This window comes from Homarus americanus, unplaced genomic scaffold (genome assembly GCF_018991925.1).
Source record: "Homarus americanus isolate GMGI-L3 unplaced genomic scaffold, GMGI_Hamer_2.0 scaffold40248, whole genome shotgun sequence".
NCBI classification, from domain to species: domain Eukaryota; kingdom Metazoa; phylum Arthropoda; class Malacostraca; order Decapoda; family Nephropidae; genus Homarus; species Homarus americanus.
Genome location: NW_024712526.1, coordinates 6,250,491 through 6,275,545, shown reverse-complemented (window position 1 = coordinate 6,275,545; position 25,055 = coordinate 6,250,491). Strand labels below are relative to the sequence as shown.

Sequence of the window (25,055 nt, the reverse complement as noted above, 5' to 3'; positions counted from 1 at the left end):
CCGATCAGTGGCGAAGAGGATAGAAGTAAAAAGTAAAAGATACTGTCGTGTCTCTGTTGGGTTAGCCTTCATCTTTACCCTCACACTGGTTATGTGAGCATAACAATAAAGTAATCGAAATAAAGCCATTAAACAAAAGAAACTATAAAATAGAAGTTATCACTACTCACCAGACACTCTTTTCCGTCCGAGCTGTTAGACTTGGTCAGTCACCCATCCTTATACGCATTCAGTTCACCCTATGCACAGGTAAACTCCCGCGAGACTGGCTTGAGAGTACATAATTATATGAATACCATTATGACCATAGCTATAACCCTGGCGAGGCATCCTACAGTTTGCGTTATGCGAACAATTGAAGATATTATCCTAGTCATAAAGGGGAAAAAAGTTGATTTGGTGCTCTGCTATTTGCACAATAAATTTTATGTTTATATTATGCGTGTAATCATTTACCCATAAACGAACATCAAGCCGTTGTCCGCCTTTTTGGAACTGCCATCGTCATCCATTTTGGGCCTGTCATAGTCATGCATTTCGGGCCTGCCATCGTCATCCATTTTGGGCCTGTCATAGTCATCCATTTCGGGCCTGCCATCGTCATCCATTTTGGGCCTGTCATAGTCATCCATTTCGGGCCTGCCATCGTCATTCTTTTTTGGTACAGTCGGCAAAAAAGTTCTCAAACGCTCTAAGCGTCATACAATACGATAAAACGAACGAGAAATCTGAGTAATGCTCGTTGAGGAAGTTTTATTGCAAATTATATTACTTCTTTTCACCTTCTACCACCTGATGGTCAAGCTTCTAACAGCACTTTTTACTTGAGATTTTGTGTTAAAAACTTAGGAACCATTGATGGAGTTTACTACCAGTGTTTTATATCCTCTCAGTCAGGCATTAAAATATTAATTATGCCCCTCGAGGATAATTAATTAAAAAGTGTCCTAACCAATTTAACTACTACAATGTATTAGAAATGTCATGTTTCGTTACTTTAAAAAAAATTATTATTTCCTGAACCCCAAATTGGGGTTCAGTCGGGGCTGTCGTCATCGTTCATACTCGTCTGTTTGGGTACGCCGATACAGTTCCCAGTGGCGGTATTTCTCAATAATTATAATCACGTAATACCACCAATATAGGAAATATCATTGGTGTAGATGTATTCTCGTAAGTCTAAGTAGCAAAGGAGTGTATACTGAAACTCTTAAATATGGTTGTTCTTACCCCATGGTTGGCTTTTCCTTTATTGTTATGACCAGAGGGATTGCCAAATGTTGATTGCAGTAAATTTAATATGAAAAAAAATTATAAATTAGTTTTTGAGTAAATGGAATTGAATATAAGCATTTATATGATTAAATTCAGATATATGAAAATAATAAAATGTTTTAGTTTTTCTTAAAACATTGTCGTGTTTGTTCCCGCGAATCTTTTACTCAAGTTAAACGTCTCAAGTATAAAATGGAAAATTATATTATGCTTAATTTGAAAAGAAATTAGGTACTTTATTGTTAAAAGTGTATCAAGATAAATATATGATTGCTGTCTGGCCAGTATAATTTATCTTACTACTCGTAATTATATGAGGAACACCAAAACTTTACATTAGGGATCGTTTCCTAACGATGTCGCTGGTACTGATTGTGGAAATGTTAGGAAGGACGAGATCCTGACTACCCATTTACTATTTTTTTGAATTTACAATTGAATGGATAAATGGATTACACAGTTTATTCCGGCAAGGGACGAAAGTAAGTCAGTGTTGTGTCCAGTAGAACATAGTTAGTGGTGGAGGTGTGAGGGAGGAGGAGTAGCAGTCAGCGGGGAAAACTTGGGGTTGCTCAAATCTGTCAACAGGTCTCAAAGTTTGGGATAAATCTCGGGTTTTAGCACCAGACCTCTGTCCTCTGGCTGTGGGAGTGAGTTTGGTGTGATGATGCTCATGTATAATAATAAAATTAGTTCTTTATTAGAGAAATAAGGTGAGTTAGTGTCAAGTATTGTGGCAAAGTTGTAGTGAAGGTTGATGCCAGTGTCGTGGTGTGTGATAATGGCTCAGCAAAATAGCTGTGACTGAGCCTTTCAGTTCATACGTGATTTACTGTGGCTGATTATTTTTCACACAGACAAAAATGGTTATGGGTTGTATGACACATTGAGGTGTGCAAATGGAGCGCATGATGGTGGTGTGTAGACATAAGTGCTGGTGGCCTACACTGTCAGGGCTACAGGCTGACACAACTTAAGGGGTTATGTGTACAGGCCTAACACCCATTACAATACCCCCACACCCTTCACCCATTACAGAAAATAATGGACTCATTCATCATAGTAACAACGCCACATTTTTTTTCTGATTCGGTTACTATGGGTACAGTATGTGATATTTCTGTTAGTTAGAATAATAATATTTATTTTTTACAGTACTCTACTATAGAGGCACCAGTGAACTGTTAGTTTTAAGGGAGAATATTTTAATTGAAGTTGGTGAATCCTGTGTTGGAGCTGCAAAAGAAGCAATTGTGAAATTACTAAGAAATCATCAACTAGATTGTGGCTTTCATGCCTTCAAGTACATCGATAAATTAATAAAAACATCAATGAATTGTGTCTGACTTTACCTGGAATAAGCCACTAATTACTACTGTATTGCTAAAGCTGAGTTTTTTATTTAGTATGTACTTCATTTATGCTACAGTCAGTCATACAGTATCTCAGTCAATAAACAGTATTTTACTGAATCAAAGAAGAGGTGATGGTGATCTGTACTGGGCATGAACTGGCTTTGATTTCTCTGCTTAGGTTAAGTTAAACATGTACTGTATACTGATATTTGAGAGTTCTTTTTGCATGTTTTTACCCCACAATATTGGTAATTGGGGGGTGTTATTTCTCCATAAATACTCATTTCCGACAAAAATGAATGTGAGATTTATATGAAACACAATGAAAGACACTATAAAAACCTATTTTACATAGAAATTTCCATGCATGGTAACTACTTAATATTTACCTCAATTTTTATAATCAAATGGTCAAAAAACATTAATTTTGTGGTACCTCTCCACTAAATTTGTACATTGACATGAAAATTTTGGTGGAATACTGTACAGTGATTTTTTTGTAAAGGAAAGTTAATCCAGTAAAGAAATTCATAACTACATACTATAAAGCTTGTACTATATTGCCAGTTATTTTTTTACATAAAGAATGTGGTTGTAGGTTTTAAACATGCACCATGGTTAATCTTGCTCAAGTTAGGTTAGGCTTCTTGAGAATCATTCAGTTCTTGGCAGTCACAACCCCAATGATCCCTATGCCCGTATGGTTAGCCTGGGGAAATAGCTGTACGGATCTGTACAATTAGCCTTGGCCTTAAACATAGCTATACACATAATAGCCATATAATGTGGAAGCTTAAAATCCATGATATTCACTAGTAATGTACATAATCCCTGTAGAAATTTTAGGTTGACTGTACAATATGGTACTTGAAGTCTGGGTTTACTGCCCTTAAGTCAATGCAGATACTGTACTGTACTGTATATGGTACACACTGTCACAAGAGAAACTGTGCAGTATCTTGGTGTTGATGTAAGTGTGGCTAGTGTTTTGATTAATGTTTGTTACTGTGCCTTACAACAGTATGCTTACTGGGTAGTCCACATAACCTTGACCCTTCATTTTTATCATAATGTGATTTGTTATTTAAATTTTTTTGTCATTTCGAAACAAACTGTAATTATCACTTTAAAAGACATTTAGTTTACGTGGAGGTTGTAATATATTAATAATACTTTCTTGGTGTTTCAGTGAATAAATTACTGTAAAAGCTATTAAATCCAACCTGGATGGGTGTTCCATGTTCATCTGTCTTACAGTTCAAGCTCACTTGGGATCAGAAAATTTCCTACAGTGATTAAGGTAGTGGTGTTGGTGACAGTTTGATTCATAGATTTTTTTGGTCAGTGCAGTACTGAAACTAAAATGTATGGCACCTTAATATATTTATTAATTTATTTTATATATAACACTTCACTGTATTTTAGAGCTTTGGTTGTTTGTTGAAACACTTGCAATATTTTGTCACTTTATCCCTGAAGAAGTCTGGTTAACTTTCTCATATAATCATCATTGTTTGAAAACAAAACATGAAACCTTCTCTGCTCTTCACAGGGTGATAGGCATACTGACTTATGTCTTATCTTTACTGTGAAGTAAAAGATAGGACCAGTCTATTGCTTGTGGATGCTGAATTTTGAAAATAGTGAAATATATAGTACTTCGTTATGTTAGATGAAGGCTTATGCAAAGTATTGGAGGAAAGAAGTTTGTTAAATAATAGATGGTAAGTAGAAGCTCCTGAGGGAATGAGGCATCAGTTATGTGTACCATGTACCTGTACTAAGAAGTTCATTAACCCTTTCACCGCGTGGCTCGCACTTGCCATTTTATTCTGGCTACCGCCAGGCCATTTTGTTCAGCTCGGTAACCTCCCGCTGTGAAAGGGTTAAATTTATTCAGCTTGTATGGATAGGATGAGCAACATATGGGGTTGATGTTTATTTGACTTTTATATCTCACAATTGTTAAGGCATTATTGATTTTGTAGTTTGGGTGTGCATATAAAATGGGAATGAGAAAATGATTTGTAGAATGCATGTAAGTAAATTAAATGAGGAGAGGAAGAGGAAGACCAAACCTAATGTGGTAGGAGAGATCGAGATATTTTATGGGACTGGAGGATGAGTATAATGTAGTGTTTGAAGTTTCTTAAATTAAATTGGTTGACAGAGAGAGACCTCTAATTGAATGTAGATAGATGAAGAGCTCTACCGTTTTACTGTAATTGTTAAAGAGCGAGCTGTTGGCTCTCAACCCAGGAACTACCCTGAGGTTTTCCTAAATTGCCACATTCAAAATATAGTTTTTCACAGCACAATAATTTGTATAATTTTTGTGGTTAAGGTTTGTTTTAAACTACAAATACAGTACAGTATATCACATGATTTTAGAAGGATGCATAATGAGAGTAAATATTAAAAAAATATTCACAATTGCTGATTATAATGAGGAAAACAGTGGTAAATTTTTGTCTTGTTACTTTATTTATATTCTGTTATAAGCAATTCAGTATTATATACCTACAATATTTGGATCTGAATTCATAACTTGTGTATTCTTCAGCCATATACAGTGGTCCCTCGGTTAACGGGCCCAATCCGTTCTAGAAGGTTGCTCGTTAACCGAAAACTCGTTAACCGAAACCATTGTTTCAATGGGTTTTTGGGTAATTGGTTCCAGCTCACCAAAAATTGCCTAAATTCAACAAAAAAGGTAGAAAAGTACACTTACTTTGAGGTGTGTATGTAGAAGGCTCCTGGATGATGATGATGATGATGATGATGATGGGAATTAGAATGGGGGTGGAGGAGAAGGGAGAAGAGAAGGCATTGGGGTGGAAGAGAAGTCACCCCATGGTGCCATTTCACCCATAAAATTTTAGTTCTCTTGGTGTTATTCAAGATAATTTTCTTTAAATCAACACTGCACTGCATTATATATTGTAAATATGTAAAATAAATTTCAAAATGACAAATAATTTGCTTGCAAACACAGAAAAAAAGCATTTAGTTGAAGAGAGTCTCAAGCAAGATGTTACCTCCACTGAAAAGACAGAGTGCGCGCCTGTTTGGTGTGTTGACAGGCTGGATGGCGTGCATAAAACTAGTTTCCTTACCTTCAATTATGTTCAATAATTGTTAAAATGACTAAAAAATTTAATATTAAACTTTTAAAATTGAATAGTATAAACTTCTTGATATTTAATAAAATGGTAAGGAATATAAGCCCTAGAACCGATTACTGTATTGGCGAACTAATACTACAGCTGGTGGACCGCCAAATGCAAGCGAAAACATGTTGAGGTCGGCTCTTAAGAAACTCGTTAATCGAGGGATTGTTCGTTAACCAAAGTAAGAATCTAATGGAAGGTAACTCGTTAACCGAAATCTCGTTAACCGAGGCGCTCGTTAACCGAGGGACCACTTTATATCTTCGGTTGGCATGAATATAATTTTTTAGCAGAAAAGCAAGTAACCAAGAAATGATAGTAAAGGTTGTGCACTTCCTTTCTCCTCAGTACAATACAGTATCAAGATGAAAGTATCTGTGCCTTATTTTGGTCTTCTAAATCTATTTCACTGCCTGTACATTATTCACTCATTTATAAATAAATTGCTTTTGCCAAAACTCAATGGGTATGTGATCTTCTTTTATCAGTACAGTAATTATATAGCATGAATATTATTCGGTCCCTTACCAAACACTCAAAGAAATAAATTACATACAGTACAGCACAGTTCACAGGTATGGCAACAAGTGGCTTTTAAAACACAATTTGATTGACCTAAGGCTAAAGGGTTCTGTCTCCACCATTATGAAGATGGAACAGGATGTAAAATATATACACTACTGTACTGTACAGTACTTTACTGCTTCTTAGCCAGTGAACTAAAGCAGTGACCAGGTCAGGTGGGGTGTTTGAGACTCAGAAAATTTGATGACCAGCACATAACATGATGGGGGTTCATGGGTTTTGTTAACCATAAACCATAAGAGACACTTACAAAGATTGATGTAGACCTTAATATATGGAGGAGTGCTTTGTTATGTTTAATGTCTTTTAAAAGAATAAACATGTGGGTACAGTATTGTGTAGCATACTGTACAAGATAGGAAAAGAAAAAAATGTCATTGATGATTAGGTTATGCAATTCAGTGCCAGACTACTGTATATTAATAATAGCAGGATAACAACATTGGTCAAAGCAAATGAACTACAAAAAGAATTATCTTCTGACAGGCTGTTCCTTCGCCCTCGGCATATTTCCTTATTGTACAAGTACATTAGGGCAGTAGCATGCTGTGTGTCTTTTAATTTAACACATTTGCTGTTGTGCCTTTCTCCTGCAGCTTCTATCCACTTTCTTAGATTTTGAGAGCAGAGTGATGCATGCAGTATTTCCCCCCAAATGTTCTGGTGCTTATCACTTACTGTACACCTCTTTCATTTTCTACAACCCATCAACTGTATTTTCAAATGTTTGCTAAAGAATGTTCATAAATGTTCGAGTATACACTAAATTCTCTCTCTCTCTCTCTTTCTAATCTGTGTACAGTACATTCTGTGAGTATGCAGGTTAAATAATTAGAGCTCACAAGAATTCCACTGTGTTCAGTGTTTCTTATCACTGTCTTTTATCAAACCTATTTTATTTTTACTTTTTTATTAATATATATATATATATATATATATATATATATATATATATATATATATATATATATATATATATATATATATATATCAATCAGCTAAGGCTTACTTGTATAAAATGACTTACTGTATTGATATGTGTTTTCTCTTGGGTAGTAAAGGTTGCATAATTCCGTGACTAGTTTCAGCTTCTTTGTCAGGCATAATATTCAATGTTTTCATCATCTCCATGACAAGTTGGTAAACACTATTTGGACATTGTACAATGGTGTAATGCCTATATACAATACTCTTATCTTTTTATGGGCCATGAGGGATATGTTTTATTATTCAGGTATGTTATAATTTTTTTTTTTTTTTTGGCTAATAGATTGCACTGGTGTTTTGCAGAATGCCTGGGGGTGAAGTGCACAAGACGTTCAAGATATTTTGTGGTAATCTCGCTGGGGCAGCAACAAAAGATGATTTATACTATCTCTTTTCACAATATGGGCCAGTTATTGAGGCTGTGGTCATGGTTGGCAAATTCTATGGGTTTGTGGTGAGTATTCCCTGGTTGAATTTATGCATGACCTAGTCAGTGTTTAATGCTTTATTCCTTGTACATATTGGGTACTAAGTATTAACTAATTAATTACAGTTGGTGCATGCATTTGATATCATTGTACAGCATTTAATCGGTTATATACTGTACCAGCATGTGTATTTTCATAATGTCTTCAGTGCTTACATAAATTGGATAGTATTAATGTATGTGACAACTGTATGCTTGATGTTAGTATTTATGCTGATATTGTAATTTTAAACTTATGTGATAAAGAATATATTATTATTGCCATTGTAGGTTTGCAGCCATTTTAGTAAACCATGATCTACAATACCCAATGTATAATATAATTTGCTCATGTAATTGACACATTATCAGAGTAATTTTTTTAACCAATGCTGCACTAAGTGACTCATGCATTATGTCCCAGAATTTTGGGTTGTAAACCTTGGTTAACTCCTAGATATCAGAGACTAAGAGTAATTCATGATTTAGTGGTGTTTCTCCGTCACAACCAAGTCTTTAATTAAAGAGGATCTGTAGAAACAAAATTGACCTGTTAGTATATGAAGCAATGAATGCCGATGTGGCTCTCACAGTTTGTTGCTTCCTATACATATTTAATGTTGAGTGTTGTTCCGAAAGACCCCATTTATTGACCTGGTTGTGATAGGGAAGCGTAAATAACTCCTGAATTACTCCTGATTTCTGATGTCTTGGGGCTAACCTGGTTAACTTCAGATTTTGAGAGTTACAGTACTTTCTGCAGGGTGTTGAGACCACAGTGTTAATCAATAGATATTTTCAAATTTGGATATGAAGTGCATCAAATTTAAATAAACAAAAAAGGTTTTTAACACTTTTATCATTACAGCAGTCATTAAATCATGAAACTCACCATTTCATGTTCATCTTGGCAAGAAGGTAGTCTGTCACATGAAGATAAAACTTACAGTACTTGCAAATTGCTGAGTTATCTGAGTTTGATAGACTTTTTGAGTGTGCATGTTTCTGTATTTCCCTGCAGCACATGGCTTATGAGGAGGATGGATGGAAGGCAATATGTGAACTTCGGGGCTACTTTCTTCATGGAAAAGGTAAGCGTACATAAAGCTATGCACACATGCCATATGACCTTATATTGGAATACATTTTATCTATTAGTACTTTGCTAATCTAACCTAACACTTGTTTTATTCTGTATGGGAGTGCTATGTGTGTTGAACTTCTTTAATTGTTACACATTTTCTAAGTTAGTGCAACCTGATTGTAGAGACATGATTTTCTGCAATTACCAAAATACATGGAATGTCTGAAATGAAATTATTTGAACAAAACAGATATACTGTATAATTTTTTTTCTGAGCAAATTAACCTCTCCTACTAAATCATTCAGGAAATTAACTTTATAAACCAACTTTGCAATGTTTGGAGTCTTATCATTGTTCTTGCATACATCATGGCCCTGAAATGTGATAGAATTACTCAGAAAAATGAACGAAACATTCCCGTCAGATATTACTGCAGAAAATGTGGGGAAATATTGTCATGTACCGTACTACCAAGTGATTACAGTACTAGCTGTCTGGCTCTCTCCTCCCCCTCCATCCTTATTACCTTTACAATTATTTACATTGCATACAACCAGCTATGGTACTTGATACAGTGAATAACAAATGAGATTTATAATTAATATAAGTCCATTTGTTTTTAATTACTGACAATTTGTAAATGCATTGAGTGTCATCAATATTTGTAAGTAGACTAAACTTCACCCTGGCTGTTCCTGCCCTCACCACCTGGCCTTCACCACCTCAATTTTATGGTCATCTTCTTGGCTAAAGTTCATTATGTTCCAGACATTATAGTGGCTTCTGTAATCATAAAGTAACAAAGCTCTAAGATTGTAGTACTGCATATTTTGATTTACCAGAGACGGTGGTAATCTCTGTATAAGGTACAGTACTGTGTAAACAAAGTATGAAACGGCTTTAAACAGACTGTGTTGTGCGTGGTATAAAATGGCCCCTTATCAAATTTCATTGCTGTATAGGTGAATTTGCTTTCATGAATCATTTTTTTTGCCCCAATTTTATACATTATGTCATCCCAAAATCATGTTAATAATTGTTTATAAAAACAGGGATAACTAATCATTCTGAAAATATATAGAATTTAGGAACTCTTGACTAGTTATAAATACTGTATAATGTATGCATAAAAATTTGAAATTTTTATTCATACCTTTCCGTTTTTTGTGTGTATATACGTATGTGTGCACACTCACATTTGTGCATGCATATATGATGCATTTTGCAAAGTTATGAAATAATGAATATTTACTTTTTTATATCCCTTAAACCACCCCATACAAAAGTAGGAGAGGAGTAAAGAAAATAGGTAAATAAATAGAGACTGTTCTTTATATTTAATTCTGTTTTGATTCTGCAAACTTGTATTGTGGTTAAATTGCTTATTATGATGTTTTTCCTCTTCAAAAACTTCATTACAACTAAAATTTTATAACCTAATGACTTTACTGAGTGACTCATGAGAGGGATTTTATAACTAGTTGTCACTGTTTAAAGCAGAAAGCTTTCAAGTCATAACCAGGGACTAACAGCAACACTCTTGCCTTCAGTCCCAGTCACTTGGTTACTGTCATGGATACATTGACCCCAACTGGGAGTAGTGAAGGACTTTAGTATTTTGGCATTTTTGAAGACCATAGTGATGGCTGAGTGCCTAGTCATGGGATTTTCTCAAGGGAAAGAGGGCAAGTTTATCTGATTTGACCCAGTTTGAACTTCAGTGGTGAATAGGTGTGTGTGGGACTTGTAATCCTACTCTGTCAAGATAAAACGAAAAATTTTTCTCCTCCTTCAGCTATGTCCAACTCCTACTCAGATTCCTTCTTCTCTAAGTCAGAAGGTGCATAGCGATGTTGTTTCCTGTCTTTGCCCACAGTTTCATAAACTACACATGTAAAGAATCCAGGTTTTTCAAATTTTATTTTGGTGAAGATTATGTTTTGGAAGTGGAATTTCCTGGATAATCAGGCTGGTATTGTTTTAGCAACTGACACTGTTATTCAGTTGTTTCTGAACCTTGCAAGGTTGATTTTTTTGTTGAAGTAGCTATGGATCTTTCATTCTGGGGCTGTGGGATGTTTGAGCTCTTGTTTCATCTTTAGAAGGCTTGGGCAACTTTGGGAAACTGCATATGCTAGAGAGATGTTCCATTCCTCTATGTCAGGTTAGTATGAAGTGTTTTCTAGGCGGTACCAGTATGTAGTTGCACAGCACTTGAAGCGATTTGTACTACTTCCTCCATTTATCTTTTCTGGTTATGGTATTCATGAATTGTTCTTTAGGACTTTGGTTATGAATGTAGAATTGATCCTGAAATTTCTGTTTACAATTGAGCATTCACAATTGAGCCATTGTTAGGGTTGGTTGGAAGTGGGGTTGGTCATGTGATCACAGTTGTTTCTTATCTGGAATTGAACAGATTACTCATGTTGTTTATGTGACATCTGACCTGTTAGCTCTCATAACTGTAATTTCTATCTTACCCCTTCTTAACAGCTAGAGTAGCAGGAGAAGGAAAAGCGTAATCTTTTAATTATTGCCCCACCTGCCGTTAAGACGAGGCTTCCCAGGTATTAAGCCCCAAGGCTTTGGTGGTCATATTCCTTAGTCATTCTACCTAGCCTCGATTATCTAATGGGATTTCAGGTTCAATCCCACATATTTTATAGAGTAATGGGGAGATCAGCAGCTGGTGAAATTATATGTTAAACTAGACCAACAGGTAAGATCTATGTGTATGTTTAAAGAACAATGTTCTGTTGTAAGTACTCAGAGGTAGGGAGATGGTCAGTAACCAAAATATTTTAGGAATATTCTACCTATGTTGCCTTGACCTGAATGAAGAAAAAGGTCAAATGACACAAATATGTAAATGAATTGTAGTTGCATATTTGAGCTTAAAAATAGTGATCCAGAGAAGAATTTGCTAAGGAGAACTAACTTAAAGAGAGAAACACAAAGTCAAAGGTACTACAGTACAGGTATATATAAAACTAATCTTAAGTTTTGCGTTACACTGTACTTTTATTCTTTTTTTGTTTTTTTTATTAATAATTTATCTTATGATCATCCTTTTACTTCCAGCGATGGCTGTAGAAGCTTCAATCAATGCTAAGAAAGCAGCTCCTGTCTTCAAGCAGAATATAATAGGGAAAGGGATAACTACACTAGATGATTTTAACGACTTTAGCACAGTAAGTTGTTTGATCTCACTGTTATTTGTTTAAACAAAATTGTACCTAATTTGGTATTAAATGTTTAGCTTTTATTTTAAGAAACATATAAGAATTTCTCTTGCCGTACAAAAGTAATGGATTGTACAGTATCAGAAGCATACACTACAGTATAGTCAAATTAATCTTAAGAACTTTTATGGAAGAATCATGAGTTTTGCTTAATGTTGCTTTTGTCATTTTTTACAGGCAGGGCTTTGTTTGTTTCAAACTTTGCCAGACTATTTGCCAATTATTTAGCTTTCACCATTTGTCATTGCATCAAAACTTCAACCTGACATTTATATGTTTAGTTTGAATCAAAATTTTAATCTAATTCTGTACTTCTCCTTCCAGTCTAAATCAAAAGCACTGGAATCACGAGAACGACACCATCGGCCAGAACATTTCCCTTCGTTCAAACAACAACCCGAAACCTCACCGAACCTACCGACTCCCTCTGGCTTATTTTCGTATCCGCCTCCCTTTCCCACTTCGGTGAGCAGTAGTCAGCCATCTCCAATAGGTCAAACCCCACCGCCAATGTCACGAGCTTCGCCTATGCCCGATTTCCAGCCCATGAAAACGTATGAGACCATTAAAGAAAGACAGTCTCCTCTGGCAAAAATGCAGGCAGTTGATGCTAATTCTAACCCAATACAAGAATCCAATAATGAGAGGATGCAGGTAAATGGCTCTGGTGTTATTGTGTTTGAATTACCAGTACGTATTTTGATATGCAATAGTATGGCTAGGAGTTTTAACAAGTATGGAAGGGATACTGAAAGTGATTTGAATTGTGGAAGAAATGCTAAAGGTACAGTAAGCTTCCTCTGATCTGGGCTAATGGGGGGAAGGCCTGTCCGGTTTGGCTGAAATCCCAGGTTGGGCGAGGGTCTGTATTATTTATATTGCAAGGTGGAAAATTCCAGAGGGTGGGGGATTCCAACTCATGCTACCTAAGAACACTGAACGTACTGTAATTTTTAGCGTAGACTTAACACTCGCTCATTTTTTATATGTCATGTAATTTTTTTTTTTTTTTTTTTTTTGCCACTAAGGGTTTTAACATCTGAGGAAAAAAGTAGATTTTTCTTCGGTCTCTCATACGCTTTCAGCAACGTGGCGCTTGCTCTCAGTACAAATTTACTTGGTAAGTCACCGAGTGACTGGTGTTGCCTGGAGCTGTCTTATGCCTGATACCAGTGTGTGTATTGCTTCGACTGTCACACTCAGTTCCATTCAAGACAAGCCTTTCTACTCCCAAAATTCCATTATTTGATGGCCTGTGTCATATATATATATATATATATATATATATATATATATATATATATATATATATATATATATATATATATATATATATATATATATATATATATATATATATATATATATATATATATATACCATTCAGGATTATTTTGGTATAAAAATGGTGTTTTTAACTTAATTAGAAATAATTTTATAGACTGGTATAAATATTTTTTTCATTTTTTTTTTTCATAAAAGAGTACAGTTTCCATTACTATATGTGTCAAAATATTTTGTTTAAGGATCCTTTACTGAAACAGTCTTGTAGGGAATTTATTCACTATCATTATAGTACAAAATTCATCTTTCGAACACAATTATAACAGATGCTGTGGATAAAAGTTGATACACGTTTTCCCTAGCAGTAAATATTTTTGCTCGTGGCCAGAGTCTATTATAATGGGAGTTATAAGAGAATTGTACAAAGTAGATATTTCATATGGTATGCATTATTATTGCTCTATAATATGTCTGTTAATGAAAAATAGAAGCACATAGTACATGTTAATAATAAAGTACTGTCCGGTACTTATTAATTATTAACTGTTGAGGCAGGAGGTGATTGTGTGACATTCACAGTGTGTGCCGCCAAAGGTTCAGTAGAAGCGAAGGTTGTGTTTTCACTGTTTATTTCATTTACTGTATATACTGTACACTGTTTATATATCTTTAACGCTTCACTTTAGTGCTCTTCAGCAACCATCTCCACCACTGTGGCAGTTCCCACTTAAACAAACTTTCCTCCGTACTAATCGGATTTTGCTTGAGTTTTTCCGGGTTGAGGATACAGTATATGTGTCCGGTACCGGGCCCTAGTCCGATTTGCAAGGGGATCCGGATTAAGGAAGACCAGGTTAGAGAGCATTTACTGTAATAGGAAGTGTGGACAAGATGTTAAAAGTAATTCAGATTTTGAAGGAGAAGCTAAAGTATTTGCCAAAACAATAATAAGCAATAAGATAAAATAAAAACAGCAGCAGATATTTACCTTTAAGCAGTTGTTGTACCATATTTGTTATTATAGAAATGTGTAAGATAAGTAAGCTGACCTCTTCTTCCCTGATTACCTTACAGAAAAACTCAGCAGCGTTGTGTAATTTATGCGGAGCCACGTACGATGAGTGGCAACACAAACCCAAGATTCTCAGCTGTGGTCATACCTTCTGCTGTGACTGTCTAATGAGTATAGCTCTTGATATCGAAGTCAAGTGTCCTGTTGGTTGTCCCTATACCACCGCACTAACCGAGGCTGGTATATCTGGTGAGTTAACTCTGTCCCTATACCAATGAATTACCTGAGATTGAGTACTTAGTGTTTTGCATGGCATTTGTTCCCTTTCTACTGCACTAACCAAGGTTCATATGTATACCCAATGAGTTACTCTGTGTTCAGGTCATGAGGATTGTTCATGCCACTTTTGGTTTTTTGAATATTTCACAAAAGAATTGGTTAATTTTTCTCTACACTTTCAGACTTTTTGCTTTGATATAAGGTGGTTTGGAATCAAAAGAAAACACACACATGCAACTTTTTCTTTCTTGTTCTATTATTCTTTCATTTATTCTGCTGTAGTAGATGTGTTCTGCTATGGTACCTTACCCTCCACAGTACTCTCGTAGACACTCACACCTCTTGCTGCCTCTTGAATGTTCATCCCCTCACTTCATGTGCATCCCTCATCCCATCCAGCCATCTTCTCTGTCTTCCCTTCTTCTTCCTCCCATACACTGCCTTTTAGATTTTTGTGGTGATCACATGAATGCTTCTATTACAACATCATCCTCACTTGTTGAAATGTGATGTCTGCCACATAACAACATTGAGATTTGGCCAGACCTCGCTCATCAACAAGTGAGAAAAAAGTTGCTATTGTAATGTAAACATTCATGTAATTGTAATGAAACCACCAGGTATGTAACCCAATGTGTATAAACTTTTCTGAGACACACTCTCTATATATACTGTATCATATGTATTTTTTTTTTAAACTTTGATTGCTAGGCGAGATAATATTCTTCAAACCTTAATTTTTTTATGAAATGGATGTTTTTTCTTTTTTCGTGTATGATTACTTGACTTATGTAATATATAAGGGTTTCTTTTTCAGGTTTAACAACAAATTACACTGTGCCAATTAAAAAGCTTATCGGTAGTAACATATCTCCGTCTCTGCCAATCCTCGCTCATAGTTATGGCCAACAAAATGGTGCACAAAGGTATTTATAAACTTATCTTTCATGTGTTGGGTAACATTTTCCTTGGTGGAGTAATTATTGTATTGGGCTTTAAGTCTATTGGTTTTTTATTCAAATCCCCATTCAGGAAGCTGTAATAATAATAATAATAATAATAATTAACGGTTTATTGAAAGAGCTTGGCAGCCAGAAGGCTGAAAATATACAGTTGCATATTTGGGGAATGGGTTTCGAATTACAAATAATGTACAAGTAACATAAGTGATACAAATAAGATATATAATAACTAGATGGGGAAAAGCTCAAACTACAGTTCATTTCAACATAGTGACAGTGCAAGGAGTAGTGTACTGGGAGTGAATACACTGGTTTATTACAAGTTATTGATAATTTTTACAATGGTTGGGACTGGGCTGTTCTTATAGCGATCAGTTCGTGCACGTATGGGCTGGATGCGGTTGTGGTGTCGAACAGCAATTCTCGGGCTAGGGATCTCAGGTGGTAGTAGGAGCCGGTGTCGAGGATGGTAGAAGCTTACCAAATTTGCAGATGAGGTCGTGGTGATGGTCAGTGAGAGTCGAAAGGGTCAGTGTGTTGAGCGCTTCTTGATATGTGGAGTAGGAAGGGGAGAGAATAATCTTGCATGCCCTCTTTTGCACTTTTTCTAGGTGTTTACGTTGTGTGGCATTTAGGAGGAAGACCAGGTGGGGGAGGCATAGGTGAGCTTGGGAAGTATGAATGTTGTGTAAACACTGAGGAGCTCGGTGCAGGAACTCCGAGGGACTTGAGTCGGCGGAGGAGGTGGAGACGGAAACTGGAGGATTTGACAACTTCACTGACGTGTGGTTTCCAATTTAGTTTGTTGTCTATGGTGACGCCGAGGAGCTTCGTGGAATCTACAACCTGGAGTGTGTTCGGACCTAGAGTAATGGAAGGAGGTGGGACAATGTCGGAGGAGAGGTTGATGTGCATAACCATGGTCTTGGTATGGTTGATGGTGACATGGTTGTTGGTGGCCCAGTTTTGGAGACTGTTCAATAAATCCTGAAGGGCGGTATAGTTGGGAGCTGAATTGTTGACGCTGATCCCAATGGTGGAGTCGTCGACACATTTCCAACGAGCAGGGGTTTCTCTGTGTGTGTGTGTGTGATTGATATCTTGTGTTCACCAGTATAGCACTGATTACCCGGTATATAAACATATCCTCACTGTTTGACAATCAGTTTGTTCATGGGGGAGGTGTAACTTCTTATTTTAGCCTTTGTGATATGTGAGACCAGGCTTAGTGATGTCCTGAGTTTAGTCATAAATTCCATGGTGCACTAGAGGCAGGTCTAGCTTTAGTTCAGGCTACATTGTTTGGGCACAGTCTCTTGGTGAATTAGTAATATATTGATTTTATAGCTGTAACAGCTTTCAAACAAAAAACTAAAATAAGAAGTAAAAAAAAATATATTTGTATATTATCTTGCATGTTGTAATTTATATATCATCTTTGTTTTGATTGTTCTGATAACAGTAACATTTTATATACTGTCATCGTGTTTAGTTTACACCAATAGCCATTATTATGTGAAAAAATTCTTTGTCAACAGGCCAGGCAACAGCCCCTCACACATGGTATGTTGCACCTGTCCAAAAATTGTGGCGAATGACTTGTGCAGTAGTCAGAATCACCAGCTAATTCCTGAAGACCAAGCTCGAGACATTCTCCGTGGTCATCTTCAAAGCTCTCAAGAAATAACCTTTAAGCAGCTGCGACGTACTATGACTATGAGAGCCACTGTAAAGGAACGGCTCGAACGCACTGTTCTCAGCGTAGAGAAATTTTTGGAAGAGCTTCGTAGAAAGGTAAAGTTTTATAGTTGTATATGTCCATTAATATTGTCGTTCTTTATCTTGTGCTTGTTGCCTCATTTTTCCAGGAAGCTCCTCTCGTAGAGGGGGTTGGCCATGACAGATGACAAGTCTTCATGTCTTTCTGTTCCCCAAATCCTCTCCCTGTGCTTTCCTTCATATATTGTTCCAACGTTTCTTTTCATGCTGCAGGCAGGTTTCTCTTCCTATCACATCCACTGCATTGCCATTATTCCATATGCCCTGTTTACTATTTCCTGCCTCCTTCATATATGTTCAAACCATCTCGATGAACCTTCATCCCTTCCATCACTACATAATTTACACCCTCTGCCATTTCTGCCTCCAAATAAACTATGCATTTCACTGTTTCTTACCTTTTCCATTCTTGTGTCACAGATGCAGTCATATCTGGAGCTTGGAATTTTGAAGCATTTTGACCCATTTGAAGTCCATGTTTCATTGCCATAAGTTAAGGTAATATTCAGTAGACTCGCATTAAACCGGACTTTACTAGACTGAAAATGTGGATTAACTAGACTTCATCTGGCCCAACTGTACTTTGGGAGAGGGGGGGGGGAATTTAAATTCCTGTAATACTATAGTGCGATTTAGGGTAAAAATAGTATGCTTTGCTAAGTCAGATTATGCTGATTCCATATGGTCCATTCGGACACTTCCAACAAAAATTGGGAAATGCTAGAATATCTAGAATTACCGTAGAATCAACCGAAGAAATTATGTTACTGTTTTCAGTGTGATTTGTTCAAACGGTGGTATGTGGCAACACAATGGGAGCTGAGCTAGTGACTGACCACTCACCAGTGGGATGAATGCCATTGTAGTAAGATGGCATATTTAAGCATATAGTTTTTCTAAAGCTCAAAAGTTTGTTTTGTGAATGTTTCCTGCCTTACATCATTATCCATCAAGGTGGTGAATATGGAAAATATTTGTTTACATATTCTTTAAAGACATGGCATAAACGTGGTGAGCTATAGAACCAGTTCAAATTTTAATTCCCTTTACAAAGACAAAATGATGTGTGACAGATACAATATGTGAGGCAATGTATTTTTTATTGTTATTATTTAAATATTTTTTATTTTTTCTGAAAATTTCAGGGACCATCAGTACCATAAGTGTACTGTAACAATCTTCTTAATACAGCACTAGTACACCATAGCAAAAGTAGCAGTATTTATTAGGGTTGGGTGATATATTTGATAAATATAAATTCTTAGAACAGGTCTCAAAGAACTACATTGTAATTAATTTTATATTTTAATAAACATGAGTATATAATGATGATAAAGAATTACAGTATTGTACCTGTATTGTGTTTGTGGACAGGTCGAAGGAGAGCAGCTGGAAGAAGCAGTATTACAGGAGCACTTAGCTGACCTAACTGTGGCCAGTGAGGCCCTCTCTGAGAGTACATCAATATCACAATTAATTGAATCCCTCCAGAAAGTGAGTACCATTTAAATATAGCTGTGTATGTTAATATGTTAAGAAAAGACTGTAAGGTTAGTTGAAGAGTTTAAGATGGCTGCCATTAAGGTTACTGTCCTATTAACCCTTGTGTCAGGATGGAGATTCTCAGTGCTTCACGTTTTGTGGAAGAGGCTGTGGCCTTGTTTTATTTGGTGGATCTTTCAGAATTAACTTACTTTGAGCCTAGTATCAGATTCTTGGCAAATAATCAAACTCCTCAGTTTTAATGTAACTGGTCATTGTAGTCGGTTCATAATTTGAAATAATGAATAGATTTAAATTACAACATTTATTTTGCCCTTTACTGTACTGTCAAAGTAAATACCTTGTACGATCCTAGAATACCAAGCAGTTCATAGAGGGTGTCCCTGGTACATCTTTGTGATACAACGATTGCTGTCTCACTAGTCTTATTACCACTTTTTTAATGTATGTGTATTGAGGTGTTGGGGATAACCATGTTGATGGTGGTGGTGGTGTGTAGAACAATTATTGTTGTGGTGAGAAGGGTGAGTATTGAGGTGATAGGGGGGTGATTACGGTGGTTTATGGGAGTGACTGTTGTAATGTTGTGATAATAATGTGTTGAAGAATGTATTTTTAAGTGTGCAAGTGACTGAACATTCACATGCCAAGAATTGGAGGGAAATCATTTCACGAAAATGGAAAACTTGAGGTGACTTACAATAAATTTTCTCTTATTTGATTGCACAAAGATTTTTTTAGAACAGGAACCAGAAAAAAATGCTCATGTATCAGCATTTTATTCCTTTATAGTCATAAGTATTGTAAATAATGTACAGTAAACAGCCACTCCTCGACTTACGATGGGGTTAGGGACCCAAATCCAGGTCGTAAGTCGAAAATGCTAAGATAATACATAGAAAGTCTAAAATGGGTGTCTCTTTTTCTTCTCAGCACCACAAAACTCTCACTTTTAAGCATGCCAGCCATTTTAAAGGGAATTACAAACAAAAATTTTGTCGGTACACAGCGCAATCACTAAAGTTGGGACTCGAAAATCCGTAATTTGAAAACATTTTGGTACGACTGGGGCGGTCGTATGTCCGGGTGGTCGTAAGTCGAGTAGATCATAAGTCGAGGAGTAGCTGTACTGTATATTGTAAATGCCCACTGAGAATTAAGAAATAAAAAAGGGACAATACAACAGTAAGAATTATAGGGTCATATAACATAGAAATTAAATGTTGTAAGCCAAAGACTAAACTATACAATACAGTCAACCCTCGCTTTACGCGGTACCCTGGCGAACACGGAATGCTCACTTTCTGCGGTGTGTGTACCCTTTTACGCGGAGAGCGGCGCGAGCAGGGTGCGCACAAGGTCGCCCAGTCATCAAAACATTACCTAGTTCTTCACCCACCACCCACCACAGCCGGCCCAAGTCAGTGATAGTGATAATGATAGTGAGGATATGGACTTATATGGACTTTGAGGGGTTTGACAAAGAGGCCCTGCAAGCCTCTGTGGTGGATAGTGATACAATTGATACAAGTGATACAGGTGAGGGCCAATAATCTGCCCTATGCCTCGGAACCAACCCCCCATCCCCGTGTGCCCAGCCATCTTTTCTACTAATGTAAGTGTTAAAAAACCTAATATTATTGATATTTTTCTTAATTATTAATTGTGTGTGCATACCATCATAAAATTAAGAAGTTATTTTTACTACAACGTAGGTATTGTGTCTGAAAAAGTGGAGTTTGGGGGTCGGCCCGGTCTCTATTTCAATTAATCCCATATGTTATGTTGTTCACTTTACGCGTTTCTCACTTTACGCTGGCCGCCGTGGGTTCAATTGACCGCGTAAAGTGAGGGTTCACTGTACTGTATATGAACGATAGGAAAGAGACCCTCTTGGCATGTGACACAAAAATATTTTATTATTCCTCTAAATATATGGTCGAACAACATAACAATTTACATTTTGAAGTATCTAACAACAATATACATCTGGAAACTCAGTAGATGGCACCACTGTTTGACGGCACATTTTATACTGTACTTAGGGCAGCCACTTTCCTATCTTCCATATATAGGCTTTACATGATTACTGATGACATTAGACTTAATGGTCAAGATGGACACATAGCATCCTCCATGGCATTCATAGGAGATTTATAGCAATAAGAGGCCAGGGCATCTGCTCATACTGTATATGTTATCAACATGAACATCAGTGAGAATATACAGTACTGCCAGAATTAGGGAGTTTATAAGATTAGTGTCCTTGTAGATATACAGTATTCCTCTATTAGTAATACAGTTCACTCCCCATGTTGGGTGCATGTCACACTAGCAATGCAGTATTTATAGTACCAGTACAGTACTTTATTTAGACTGCCTATTGGTAAGGTGTTTAGATTAAAAATGGAGGATTGATTCTGTAGTTCCATTTTATGACCTAATGACCTAGCCCACTAGGTTACAAGAAGTTATCTGGAACACTGAGAATTGCTCATGAAATCCTAAATTGGCTGTTGCTTAGAACAGTTTAATTGTGATTCATGTACATGTATGGAGCGCTAGATGGTAAGACTAACTTTCCTAAGACTGCCTGGGTCCAAACCCAAAGATTAAACTTAGCCATTGGTCATTCAAAAGGATTTCAGGATGAGACTGCCATTTTTCTTTTTTCTTTCAGGTTCATTCGTACAGCTCAATAATCTCAACGCAATTCAATCAGTGTGCCGCAATAACAGCTATCAACAATGCAACAGAAGCAATCGTCATTAAATTGAAACAGTCTGCATTGGATGGAGTGCTAACTACCATAGGATTTAGAAATGAAGAAGCTTTTGCAATGACCTCATCATTAGAGGAGCATGCCTTATTTGGGAATAATGCCAATGTACTCCTCCTCTACATGCTGTCAGACCTACTATCTACCAGAATGATGCAGTTAAGTACAGTTAGTCCAGTTAGTCCACTTAGTCCTAGCCAGCAACCACCCCTTTCTGCTTCCAGCCCCCTGCAGGCCAACATGACCCCATCAGTAGCATCCACAAACATCCTTGAGGAGAGCCTTGGGCATGGTCTTGGTCTAACTCCTGGTAAATTAAATGAAATGAAAAGCTATGAAGTAAGTAAATTAAATGAAATGAAAAGCCATGAAATGAGTAATATAAATGAACACATTTTACAGATGACCGAAGCAATAGAAGCAGGGTCATTGTTAAGTACCAATGATGGTATGTCTGTTATGTCTGCAGGTGCCACTGGTATAGGGCCGAATTCTGTGTCTTCAGCTCTTTCTTTAGGGTTGACTAATCTTTCTTTACTTGCCTCTGAACCCTCTGAAAATGGGAAAGATGAAATAGAGTCATTAACAGATAAGAAAGAACCACTTCCAGTATCCTATGTTGATGCTGCAAAAAGGCCAGCTAAGCCCACCCCTCCGCCTGAGAATCCCCCCAAAATGCCAGTACCAAAGCCAATTGCACCACTAGTTAGGCCTGGGAAATTTCCTCATTGCTGGATGGTATTATCCATTAATGGAGTAATTGCTGGTCGCATTCTATTTGAACTTCGTCCGGATAAAGCCCCTAGAATGTGTGACAACTTTGTCGCACTCTGCACTGGCAGAAGTGGCTATGGATACAAAGGTACCCATTTTTTCAAGAGTGGGGAAGGCTTTCTTGCTGGTGGAGATGTGGAGAATGATGATGGTACTGGTGGATATTCAGCTTTTGATAAGAATACCTTTGAAGCTGATCTCTGTCCATTAAAGGATGAGGTTGGCATGGTAAGATTCAAGGGCATTGGTACTAGCGACAATGGACGGGGCATGATCGGCTCTCAGTTCATGATATGGTGTGGGGATAGGGAATTCAAGAAGTTTTCCTACAGTCTTGTGTTTGGTAAAGTAGTGGATGGATTAGACGTTGCTAAGAAAGCTGCAGCGATCAATGTTCACAGGGTGTCTGTTAAAGTTGAGCAGTGTGGTGCAATCTAACTACTATTTTTTTGTAATATATTTGTATAATCAATATGTCCAACAATTTTGTATTTACAGTACAGTTCAATTAATTCAGTTATGAATCTTAAGGATAAGAACAGTACATGTATAAGAATTTTCAGTGAAGCATTTACTTTTTTCTAGAAGTGCCTTACAGTGTGCCTTTTATGTGGCATCACATGTTTCCATTTTTCCTTTTTTTTTGATAAGCTTGAAAGATCAATTTTAATTAACATGAAAAAACATATTCACTTGTTTAAAAAGATCTTACAGGTGTAGTCAGAAAATAGAAATTTTGTTAGGATGTAAGTGCAACAATCAAGTGGAGGAAAAGTAAAAAAAAAAAAATTGTATATCCCATGGGAGAGCTATGTTTAAATAATTCTTTAGATAATTTGTGTACTGATGCTTTAAGAATGCTTGTTAATAAGACAAAACTTACTCTTGATAAAACTGCGTCCATTAAGGATTAAGTTTTCTCTTTCTACGTGTGGATAATAGTACTTTCTCCGTTCCGGTATAAAAAAAAAATATTTGCGGTTAAATGTAAGATTATACTGTATATATCTAAGTTACTTATTGTCCTTTATTCACTTGATTAGTTTTGTGTGGTGGACTCATCTAAATATGCAACTTGACACTGATTAAGATGGCAGCCCAAGAGTACGAATGAACCACACTAATCTAAGACTGTCACTCAGTAGTGTTTTGGGGCTCTATATTGCACAGAGCACGACATGAGTTCATATGTTGTTGATTGTGCGTGCATCTTGTATACTGGAGTTCTTGAAATTTTTTATTCATATGGTTTAGTACAGAGCACAGTACGTAAAGTTATGAGTTTGAAGGAAGATATTTCATACTTGTAGCTTTGTGAATGTAGAGCTCATGGCACAAGTGTGAGTATCTTCTGGTATGCTTAGACTGATTGTTGTTCCCACACTGGATATAAATGTTGTAGAAGTGTGTATGTTGCTGCCTTCACTGGCAACTTTGCCACACCTTAATACTTTTCATGAAACTGCAATAATTTGCTCAATGTCTTTGTATCTCGTATAAGCACACTTGTGACATCATACTAAATTTTTAGTCATAATCGTACAATCACCAAAGCATTGTATTGAAATTCAGTTAAGCAATAAGGGGCCAAGCTTTGGGTAAACTTTCGTCATGATATGTACTGTACGTCACCCTGAAGCCTGGTATTGAAATTCAAGAATAAGGGGCCAAGTTTCCAAATAATATTTGTTTTTGTGGTACGTACATATCTACTTGACTTTTAAGCTTAGAAAATATACGGCTATTACCAGTTGTACATTTCCCAGGGGATTTGTTGTTGATATACTAATTTCAATAAAATTCGATTGTGGGTATTTGCTGTTTTGGTCTTTAAAAAGAATTCACTTAATTTGACCAGGTACAGTATTTAGTACAATTTGTGAATTTCTTTTTAATTATATTGAATGGACATTTTGATAAAATGGAACTTTTTATACCAATTTAGACTAATAGTAAAGGATTGTATTAACAGTTCGTCAATCCAAAATATTGTAATCAACCATGTTTTTTGTTTGTTTTTTACAAGTATAATAAATACGATGCACGCATCTTAATTTGAGTTATCACTAAATTTTCCTTGCCTACCGATAATACAGTTCTGTTAGATTTGGGCTATTAAGCTGTAGAGCTTACCTGTATGGTAGAAAATCCTAATTGAATGAATTTGGAATATTTCTATTATAATCCCCTCAGTCATGGTCCAGTAACTGGTAGTTCATATAACAAACTGGTTACTGATTTATAGATTTGCAGATATCATTAGTCACTGCCATAATACAGTGACACATAGAATCTTTACTAACACACATATTTGTGTTCTTGTTCATCAAAGCTCCAGTAGCAACACTTGAAAGGTATTTTGAAGACATCTGTATGTTGGTTTGTCTGGTACATATGAGTGAATCTACTGCCAATTGATCAAAGATGTCACTGTAGCAACCTATGTACTTATGATTAGGTAAAACAAATGCAGGATAGAACTCAAGAAAACAAAAGGATGTGGTAAAAGACAGAG

The 25,055-nt window shown here is 36.4% G+C and overlaps 1 protein-coding gene across 5 annotated transcripts; it reads left to right on the top strand.

Moving 5' to 3' along the window:
- Positions 1–1,629: 1,629 nt before the first annotated feature.
- On the top strand, positions 1,630–24,594 carry LOC121861490. Of its 5 annotated transcripts, XM_042359293.1 has the most exons (11): positions 1,652–1,757; positions 3,820–3,930; positions 7,676–7,826; positions 8,860–8,929; positions 12,008–12,117; positions 12,493–12,822; positions 14,527–14,713; positions 15,561–15,669; positions 17,244–17,499; positions 18,859–18,978; positions 21,668–24,594. In XM_042359293.1, the coding sequence occupies exons 3-11, from the start codon at positions 7,677–7,679 to the stop codon at positions 22,976–22,978; spliced, it is 2,643 nt and encodes an 880-aa protein (XP_042215227.1). In that variant the 5' UTR covers positions 1,652–1,757; positions 3,820–3,930; position 7,676; the 3' UTR covers positions 22,979–24,594. The 5 variants fall into 5 exon arrangements, with proteins under 5 accessions (XP_042215250.1, XP_042215217.1, XP_042215240.1 ...); XM_042359316.1 differs by lacking the exon at positions 3,820–3,930 and having other exon boundaries at positions 1,630–1,757; positions 12,493–12,633; XM_042359283.1 differs by lacking the exon at positions 3,820–3,930 and having other exon boundaries at positions 1,630–1,757.
- Positions 24,595–25,055: the final 461 nt, after the last annotated feature.